Below are 10,374 nucleotides of genomic sequence, written 5' to 3' on the forward strand. Positions count from 1 at the left end.
CTTCTCTGCCCTTTGCGGGCCTGCTACTGCACCACAAAGTCACCACCCGATGCAGGGGACTTGGGACTGTTCCCTCCCTGGGCTGTGACCTCCTTTCCTACTGCCAAGTGAAGCCCTTTTTCTGTACCCACTTCCTGGGGTAGGTTGATGAGGGGAGCTACAGATGGGACATTTGACTGTCTTGTTTTAAAGACTTCAAATCTCCAGGGGAGATGCTCTTCCAGTTTTGAGGAGAGGCGTCTGGGGGCACGTACAAAAGTTCAACATTTGGTGTCAAAATCGTTAAGCTTCTCAGAGAAAAATGCAAATATTAGACTTGCCACAGCACATGTGACCCAGTCTTCTGGAGTAAAATGTCCACCTTTTAACTTGAGTTTAAAAATGTAACATGTATTATTCTTCACCTTTTTTTCCTAGGTATGAAAATCATTGTGAAGACCTGGCTGGGAATGGTGCTTGACTGCTGCCACTGAGCCAGTATGAGAAGCAGCATTTTGTTGTTTTTGCTAGAGAAGAATGGGTGCATGTTGGGGACTCAAAAAGCCAGGGTTCAAGTCCCAGGCATGCCAGTTGCTGGCTGGGTAACTGAGCAAATCACAGCTCCTCTCTATTTAGCCACTTAAAAATAGGAAAATGACCTTTGTGAAGCAGTTTCAGATCTGTGGATTTAAAAAGCAAAGAGCTAGGCATTATTTCTGTTGCATCTGGGAATTATTTACATCTCTTAAATGTGAAATAAATCGGAATGGTATCATTTTATGTTCCTTTTGAATTCACTTGACTTTTCACTTGAAATCACTTTATACCCAAAATAAAGAACAAAGGGGGCGGGAGGGGGGGAAAGAGGCTCCAACTATAACATGAGAGTGAAGTTTTAATCATAATATTTGTGATGAAGAAGTTCTTCAGTTAGAAGCCAGAAATATTGGACTCTGAAGAACATAATTCCAAATATATTAAAGGCAAACAGGCAGTTTTGCCAACTCCAAAATGTTCAAAAATTCATGAATCAACCTCCTCTAAAATTCTGTATTTTCAAAAGTGGTACGATCAGAAAAATCACTACAGTAAGGACACTGAAGGTCAGTTAATTTCAGTTTTTATTTTTATATTTTCTTTTTTTCACATGAATTATATAACAAGTCTTTCACCAGTCTGCACATACAAAATTTTTTTTTCATAATAAATAACCTGGTCACATTAATTTAAATAAGTCAACTCACTGTTTTGAGAACCAGCAAAACAGAACATAGAAATCAGTCCATGTTTCAAAATCAACAATACCTTCAGTGCATCAAGCACAAAAGCCTATTGCATTTTGAAACATTTTCTTAAGATGTTAACAAAATATACAAGTTTATACAAATAAAAAAGTTAAAATATCTTTAAATTAAAATAAATAATGAAAACTCTTAAATAGCATAATAACAAACATTTTTTTCATGCAGCAATAAATAAATAAGGTGTTGATGATAATCTCCGGAGCCAATTTTGTCCATTAATTTCATTGGGTGAATCTCTCATTTCATTATGAACAGGTCCTAAACTTTAAGTGTTGGAAAGAAATTGCCCCATCACCAAGAATGGTTGAAAGATGCATCAGCAATAAGCAACTTGAATAAGTAAGGTCTCTTCACAAAGATTGGTTGTACCCAAATTTCTTACATAAAAATCATCATTAAGTTGCTTCTTGTGCATCTGAGGTCAAAGTGTCAATGCAGAAGAGCACTGCAGTTGAAAATACAATTTTAACGGTTGTTAAAATATAGGCTTTTGTAACAAGGAATTTGGAGATGTCATTCAGTGGGACTTCCAATGTGTGAGCAGATGCTTAAGGAGACACAATGCAGTCATCCTTGAGAGCCGCACACGCCAAGTCTTTGTTCAGCAGTCGGAAGATACTGAGGATCACAGATTCCTCCAGGCACTCGCGTGTTTCCTATGACAAGAGAAAGGGAAAGATTGAGCATACTTGCAACAGGCTATGGCTGCTATTCAGCAAGGTAAAATAAAGCTACCATGGATGTGATGCAGGAGAATGGTGCCAATAAACAGGAGCACAGAACTTGCACAAGGAGAAGGAAGAGGGAATTAGGAACAATCAACATTTATGTAGACTCCCATGTAATCCATGTTGTAATTCCATGCAGAGCACATGGCCTTGTGGCACAGGAAGACGGACACTGTCTAGAAGGGAAAGGATCCTGAACGCTGGCTCTTGCTGCATATAGTGGCCACATCCAGCCGAGCAGGAACGTGTTTCCCCAGGGACAAGTAGCAGTGGCACATTTTATGCTACTAATACTTGTCCCCAGGGAATGACTATGCTGCGTGCGCTCCCGGGGTGAATGCCCTTCTCACCTCCACCCCCCTGCACTGCAAAGTAGCATCATGGGGAACACCTGCATGTGCAGTGCATGATGGCATAGACAAGTCTGTGGCACTACATACCCCATGTCCACGCTCATCTGGACATGGTCAGTATGTCTACATATTGCCTTTAATAGTCATTAGGTCAAATGTCTAGGATGAAAATCCAGAGTCCCATTCCTTCTTGGGCAATGTCCATCTTGCAAGTTACAAAATCAGCTCAAACCAACACCCTATACCTGGTCAATCAGCTCATTCTATACCTGGCCCCACATATCTTGCATAATGGATGCCCAGTGAACCAGCTTCAACAAGAAGGGTGCTGGGTGCTCCTGGCCTCTCTGGCCTGGTTGTTAAGACAATATACTGGGAAGTACGTGATTCAGGTATCAACCTCCCTTCTGGCTGAGGGGGCCCAGAACCTGGGTCTTCCACTCCATGGACAAGTACCCCAACTATTAAGCTATCAAACTAAAAGGCAGGATTTCCCTCTGTCAAACAGTTGCCAAATCATGATTGTCTGGGGGTGGATGGGAGGTACTGGAAGAGATGGGACAGAATTGAAACAGCATCAGTGGCCACAGGATAGCCTTTCTAAGCATGTTTACAAGGACAAGGCACGGTGTGTTATACAGGGAAAAGCAGGATCCAAAATCTGCTTAAAAGTGGTCTGCAATGGTATTTACAGAGTTAACTTTAGCCATATAAGTGCTTTTACTTGCCTACAAGGCAGGTGGATTTGGGCCAAGGTACAAATCAGTAGGGAGATCACACAGACTGAACTGAAATTCTATTGTTTGTACCCTGCAAGTGAGGTCAAACTAGGCCAAGGTACAAAAATCTGTTCCGGATGACTGGTTTATTACAGTCTGAAAACTAAGGTAATGGCCCATCCTGATCTGAGTGATTTGCCAACTTTCTGGAATATTTCAATTCTGGAACACCCAGTACCAGATTGTAGAAGGCCCTGGAGTATAGCATTAGCCCCAGGGAAAAAGTATGGAGCAGATGACCCAATGCACATTTCTTCCCTCTAACATTTGGTGAAGTTCATCTAATTTGCTTGCCAGATGCACTCACCTTACTCTTAGCCTCATGGAATTTTTGCAACCAACTGCTCAGCTTCTCAGATTTTTTGTGTGAGTGATGGTGATCAAAGGTCTACAAATAAAATCAATAAGGGAGAAAGATTAGTATCTGACTACCTATGTCAGGCAAATATGGTTCAGACTAACTATCCCTGAGCAAGCCCAGTAGCATATCTTGGTTTGACTCTACTATCTAGGCCTTTAATTCTGTGAATTCTGTGTTAAACTGACATGTTTTATCAATCATACCAATAATGTATATAGCATTCTTCACCTGCCAAAGTGTTTTGAAGCTTTCCTATGTGGGCATAGTCCTGCATAGGGAATGGAATGGAATGCCAAGGCAGCTTTGAGAGGAATGGTAGCAGAATACCTCCTAGAGCTAAGCATATGGCAACAGAAGTTCCTGTGCTTGACAGTGCATAATATGCAGCTGTATCTGGGTAGGTAGTCTGGGACTCTGACATGCACAGCCAAGCAGAATCTGTCCAGAAGTTGTTAAGCAGCCAAGTATATCAAGCACATGACCAAGACAAAGTTGCCAAATCTTGCCACTTCTTTGTAGTAAAGATGAGGCAAAACCAAGCTCCATATCTGTGGTATGGAATAACAGGTCCTGCATCCACTTAAGAAACCAACAATGTTGGGGATTCAATAGACTCATGCTGTGGGGATTCGATACTTACACAGCTCTTTAAGTCCTCCCTGATGTGTGTCAGGAACTCTAGAGGCCTTGGGAGCTGCTCAGATAGGCTGGGGTCCTCAATATTCTTCAGCGTGTCAATGGTGAAGTCCAGCTCTGCCTGTACAAGGATCACTCTATCCCGTACCTGGGAAGAAAAATATGAAGGTAAACAGTCTATCCAGGGGAGTAACAGAGAGGTGACTGGGAATTCCTGAGCTAGCAGCCGGTAGGAGTGGCCTGCTTACGTAACAGATTTTCCAAAGCTGCGTAGGGCTTTCATGACTTGTTTATGAAGGAAACAGAAATTACTGGTGACTTGCAATCAGGAAAACATGGAGAAACAGTGGTTATCGCTGAACGGCCAATGGGACAGGACCCAGGATATCAGAGAGGTGTATTTCCACCCTACACAGAGTCCAAAGGTCCTTTATTGCTTACACCAGGATTTCCTTTGCTGCTTTAGTCACTTTCCTTTCTTTCCTTGGAGTCTGGCAACATTTAGTGTTACATAAAAATATTCTAAACAATCTGGAGATTTACTTGGGGGAATAGTTTTTAACCACTGATTTTGGAATTAGTTTCCAGATCTTCCAGATTACTGCATACAGACCTGGGAATAGCTCTAGATACTTAAAATATTGTCTCATGGGCAACCAAAATACAGAAACAAAGTATTACTCTAACACGCAACCTGGAGCTGCCTTGAAGAGGAAAGTTAAATTAGCTTCAGTCTGCAAACTGAGGATTAAGACAGAGGTCTGAATGAGTTGCCTGTATCAATGTCTCCAGTTTGCTGAGTGCTGAAAACCAGGTTAGTTTCTTGTTTGGTATTAAAAAGAGTAATCATTTTAATATGAAGGTGTAAATTTTTTATTGGCTTAATTATTTAATAACATCTTCAACCAGGGCATATATTTTTCTGCCTCCTACTCCAGTTTTACTGCGAGTTTCATTAACCTGTGTTTTTTTAACTGTTCCACAGCCTAAAGATCTGCCTGGTATCCCAACCCTAAAGACTGCTAAAAGAGGTCAGATATTTGATATTCTCAATTTACACAAAAGTCAATAGGTAACTATACTATCAATAAGGTTATCCTAGGCTTAGAGGGATCACCTAAGACCCAAATCTACCCCAAGAAGGGGAATGTTATGATTTAGGAATAACGTGACTGTTATTTTGTCATTTTATCATTAGTGGCAAACTTCTTTCTTACCGACAGCTCTGCAACTTCCCAGGGTCGATTGAAAATGTTGGTGCATTTTCGGCCTTGCTGCGGCATGGTTTCCTCCTGCAGGCACAAATAAGAATACAAGAAAATGTATAAATGAGGTAGAAGGGAAGTGTCAAGCTCTTCCCTCACTTGGCTCATATAAACTCATTCAGGTTTGCAAAGCTGCAAAATCATGACAGGATTTTTGGCTTAACTGTACCCCCTTATTCTCTAGAGAGAAAATTCCATGTTGTACAAAACTGGGTCTTAGTCATTAGATTTGATGGTGACCCAAGACACACCAAACACCTTTAAAATTCCTTGAAATTTCAGATTAAGGATGGTTTAAAAAAAAAAAAAATCAACCAATCACAGCTACCTAGGCCTTAATCTTTTTTGACCCACTTGGGTCAAAAACACCCAGTTAGACTGTCTCTTTCTCTCCTGCCTTTTTGGCATTTTATGACCTTGATGGACAACTCATTTATACAAGTGTAATTCACATCTGTTTTGTACTATCCTGGGACGCGGAAGAGACAGACATAAAGCAATCCCAGGGCAGCTGCCTGCAGTAGGCAGCTAATATAGAATTTCACAACTATGTGGTAGAAGAACAGGTTCTTCTTGAATCTTGCCTTTACTACCTGGAATTGGGTGAGGAAAAAAAATCACCAAAATAGAGAAGTCTGCCTGTATATCTTTTAGATGCAACCCTATATGCATCCCAAGAACACCAAACTCATTATTTTACTTTCTCAAAGTGATCTGCTGAGCACTGCTGTTTCTCACACTGCCATTATTGCCTTACGCATCTTCTTTAGACTTACAAATTTGTCCTTGATGTTCTTGATGGCTTTCAGTTCTGAAGGTGACAAAGATCTGTACTTGGTGAGGTGGCAGTGCTTCTTCAAAGGACCTCTGGGAAAAGCTTCTGTGAACACTGCGCATACAGTCATCACAAAGAACAGGCCCAGCCTGATGCTCTGAGTGTTTCCTAATTGAGTCAGAAAGACAAATATGCATATCATTCCATGTCCTCATTACAAGGATTATAACTAGATCTTTGACACTGTCAGAGTAGGCATAGGAAGTATATTAAATACGTATACAAATATTTGTGTGTGTAGTCATTTTATATCACACACACACACACACACACACGACCCCCAGTGCAGCACAAACTGGGATCTTTGATTTTTTAATAATGTTTTACAAGTCACCAATTTTTTCAACCAGCAGTAAGACTAAAAAAAGTTAAAAAAAAAAAAAAGAAGGACCCTTTGAGAAAAGGCTAATATTCAGATCTTCCTCCTTAGAATAGCCCTTCCTAGACTAATAAATAAAACTCATATCATATGCAAATAGGTGCCTCTTACCTTGCAGCATGTTTGCCCAGGAATTGCTTTAGTTTCTTTTTGTCTCCTGTGGTCACCTTCTCTCTCTGACCTGTGAGTGTAACTTACCTTCTCCATCTCTTGCTTTTATACTGTTCAGAAAAGTTAAACTGAATTCTGTTTTGCTTTAGTGTAGCAAAAATCCCAACACTGTCCTTTTCTATGTGAAGTAGAAACCAGAAAGTGAAAGTGAGGGAGGCATCTTAAGATTTTGCTTTTGATCCAGGAGGGATGCCCAGGTGAGGGAATTCCTATGGTGACATCATGACTGATGATGCAAGGCACCTGCTGCTACTGTTAGCGTAGCTCAGTTTTCACTTTTGCTTCATTACTGCACTGATCCCTGGAGCTGCACTTTGTTTTATGTCTCCTACCCCCAGAAGTGATTCTGAGGGTCACTGATAACTAAGCCTTGAAGGGAGGAGGGGAAATAGACCCCTACCTCCCATCTTGGTTAATAGGGCCAAATGAGTAGAAACCCTGTCCTAAAAGAACTTAGTGCAACAGGACAATGCAGAGAGCATCTTTCTTCAGGCCAGCCTTACAGTTCCACCTAGTGCTCAGTCATGCCAGTTAGAATTTAGACTATTTTTCTGTATGCATCTCTCAACCCTCTGTTCAGTCTGACAGGAACTCTGCTTGTGAGAGCATTTAAGGCAAGAGTCTCATTCCCATTAATTCTTTTACCAAAATCATTTCTTTAGATGTTTTCACGTGACCATCTTTTAATTTCTACAAATAGACATGTTAGTTCAGAGGAAACCCTACCCTAGCAACTGCATTCTGGGATTCAGGATTATAGGAGCTTACCTTTGGCAGGTTATTTGCTTTTCAGAAGCACAGCTGTCATTTGGGGGACATGCAGGCAAGATCCCTCCTCTCTACCCTAGGTAAAAGTTATAGCTGTAAATGAAACTAAGAAGAGAAAAAAAAAAAAAAGAATTAAAAAAAAGACTAGGAGTCCTTCAGATCTGATCATTTCCAGAGAGGTTATCAATAGGCAGGCCTGAATTAGAACCCTGATACAATCTACCAACCTTATTTTCAGGGAGCACGAATTCTTGGCCCATATCTCTGTTTCACAGATTCATAGATTGTAAGGCCAGAAGGAACCTCAGAAGATCATTGGGTCCAGCCCCCTGCACCAAGCAGGAAAGACAACTGGGGTCAAGTGACCCTAGCAAGGTGATCCATCCAGTCTACTCTTGAAGATCTCCAGAGTAGGCAATTTCACCACATCTGGAGGAATCTTATTCCACAGTCTGGACACCCTGACTGACAAAGTTTGTCCTAGTGTTGAGCCTGAATTGATCTTCCAGGAGTTTGTGGCCATTACTCCTGGTTTTCCCCAAGGGTGCCCTGGTGAGAACAGTTGTTCACCGAGCCTTTGATGTACTCCCCTGTTCAAGCAGTCCTGCTCAGTAGAGATTGTCAGAACATATAACTGGAGATGGAGTCAAATTACCTCTCTTTTTTGTGTTCTCTGCCTCTCTGCAGCTAAGAACACCAGATAGAACAACTGGGCTGACCGGCTCAGCCATCTTATTACCTTCCCCCCATTCTTCCCTGGCTGTTGTTTGCTCCAGCTGGCACTGTGTGCATGGCTTCTTCTGGTCACTAGGTGCACCCTCACCAAGTTGAGCCTGCAACCACACAACACTTTAGGTTGTACCATCCCAGATTTCACTGACATGCAGTATAGCAATTCCATGAAAGAAGCAGAACTGTTGGGGTTGGGTTCAGCACAGTATGGGGAGACAATATTGCAGTAGCAGTGCCAAGAGACAACTGACCTGTCTCCTGGAGGGCACCAAGTGGCAATCAGAGGGAGACTGCATGCCAAAGGAAGATATGACAGAATCCACATCTGACATTTTTTAGATGGTGTATTTGTCACTTCTCTGTTCTCATGGAGTTTATGGAGCCAATTCCTCAGCCTCCTGGAGTGTTGATTGGAATGAGTTTGTCTGGTTGGAAAACAAAAATTGATATGACTTGACTGGTATATAAGTGTAGCACACCCAACATGTACAAGTAATTTTGTGGTATTAAGTGTGTTTCGTGTCACTGTGTATCCTGTTTGTCTATAAAGTATGATCATGTTTTCTGTGTGATTGTTGTATATTTTCCCTCCTTTAGGAGTGAGGAGGACCACCTCTCATCCGCCCTCAGACCATTACCTAATTAGGGTTACCATATTTCCAGGTCCAAAAAATAGGACACCTGTTGGGGGAAGGAGAGGTGGGGAATATGATGGCAGGGGGGAAAGTGACATGCTGGTGCCCCTCACTGACAAGCCACAGCTCCCCCCCACCCCAGCCTTGCTGCTGCCTCTCACTCCTGACCCACTGATGTCAGCCATGCCAGTGCATCTCACTCCCAAAAAGCAGTACCCTGCCCCCACCCTCCGTGCTGGTGTCCCTCACTCCTGACCTGCAGCCCCCTGGTGCTGCCAGTGCCCTGCATACCCAACTCACAGTCACCACCCCGCCCCCGCCCCTCACTCCTGATCTGCAGCTCCCTTCCCCACTCCCAGCCCTGCTGGTGCCCCTTACTCCCAACCCGCAGCCCCCTGCTTCCTCCCAGCCATGCTGGTGCCTCTCACTCTCGACCCACAGCCCCTGCCCCCCAGCTCTGCCAGTGCCCCTCATTCCTGACCCTCTGTGCTCCCTGCTGCCTGTGATCACCCTCCCCCTGCTGGCACCAGCAGAGCAAAGCAAAACCACCAACTCAGCTCCCAGTTACGCACGTGCTGTTCTAGGTATTCTGGGAACTGTCCTTCTACGTTTTAAGATTCCTTAAGAACCTGCAGAGCCAGTTGAGTGACTGGACAAATCCTAGAGCGCCAACCCCCTATGTTAACACAGACCAATGAATTCAGCGTTCCAATGAGGCTGGGTTTTGGCTGGGGCCCTGGATGAGGTCAGAAAAGTTATTTAAGGTTGAGGCCACCTGGGCTGGGGGGCTCTTTCTTTGTTTTTTTTCCCCTGGGTCCCCTGGAGAGGGGAGCAGGAATGTCCCCTGGAGAGGGAAGGGGGAATGCTGGAATCCTGGCTGGAGCCTGAGGCCAGGTGATACAGACAGCCAAGGTTTTCCAAGTCCAGTAGCCCTGTGGGGTGTGGACTGGGAGTCCAGGGCAGGAGCTGGTAGCTCACCCCCACAGCTACTCAGGCAGGAGCCGAGATCAGCGCTTCGTAGCAGCTTGGCGGAGTCACATCAACAGGAATCCAGGGTGGGAGCAGAGGTCTGCGCTCCCCAGCAGCTCAGCAGATCTCCATCAACTCACCAAAGGGCCCTTCACAACGCAGAGGGAACAGGCACCCCCAGCAGACAGTGATGATGAGGGAGACAACACACCCAAATCCCCAGGGACTAACCTCTTTTGGGTTGAGACTCCCCCACTCTCGGAGTGCTGAGCCTGGGGTTGAAGGCTCCCCAAAAGGGGTACGGGTGATACAGGTTATACTTTGAACTGGGATAGTGTTTCTTTTTTGTTTGTTTGTTTTGCTTGGCCATCTGTTGTGTGTGGGTGTTTGTCTCTGTAATAAATCAGGGGTTTCTGTTCATACCGCTTGCAAGGGAAGGGTGGTTGGTTTTGTAGGACACCCTAGTGATTTTTCTAGTCT

At 43.6% G+C, this 10,374-nt stretch overlaps 1 protein-coding gene and 1 long non-coding RNA gene across 2 annotated transcripts; one reads left to right on the plus strand and one right to left on the minus strand.

Annotated features, from left to right (window-relative positions):
* Nucleotides 1–1,471: 1,471 nt before the first annotated feature.
* LOC112550021 (interferon lambda-3-like) lies at nucleotides 1,472–6,784 on the minus strand. The gene is made up of 6 exons (XM_025202241.1): nucleotides 6,731–6,784; nucleotides 6,182–6,348; nucleotides 5,358–5,432; nucleotides 4,145–4,288; nucleotides 3,451–3,531; nucleotides 1,472–1,939 (listed from the first exon to the last, which is right to left on the minus strand). The coding sequence occupies exons 1-6, from the start codon at nucleotides 6,738–6,740 to the stop codon at nucleotides 1,832–1,834; spliced, it is 585 nt and encodes a 194-aa protein (XP_025058026.1). The 5' UTR covers nucleotides 6,741–6,784; the 3' UTR covers nucleotides 1,472–1,831.
* LOC112550022 lies at nucleotides 4,843–9,257 on the plus strand. The gene is made up of 3 exons (XR_003093687.1): nucleotides 4,843–4,954; nucleotides 5,126–5,171; nucleotides 8,888–9,257. It is a non-coding gene; the product is annotated as an uncharacterized LOC112550022 (long non-coding RNA).
* Nucleotides 9,258–10,374: the final 1,117 nt, after the last annotated feature.

This window comes from Alligator sinensis, unplaced genomic scaffold (genome assembly GCF_000455745.1).
Source record: "Alligator sinensis unplaced genomic scaffold, ASM45574v1 scaffold566_1, whole genome shotgun sequence".
Lineage (NCBI taxonomy): Eukaryota > Metazoa > Chordata > Crocodylia > Alligatoridae > Alligator > Alligator sinensis.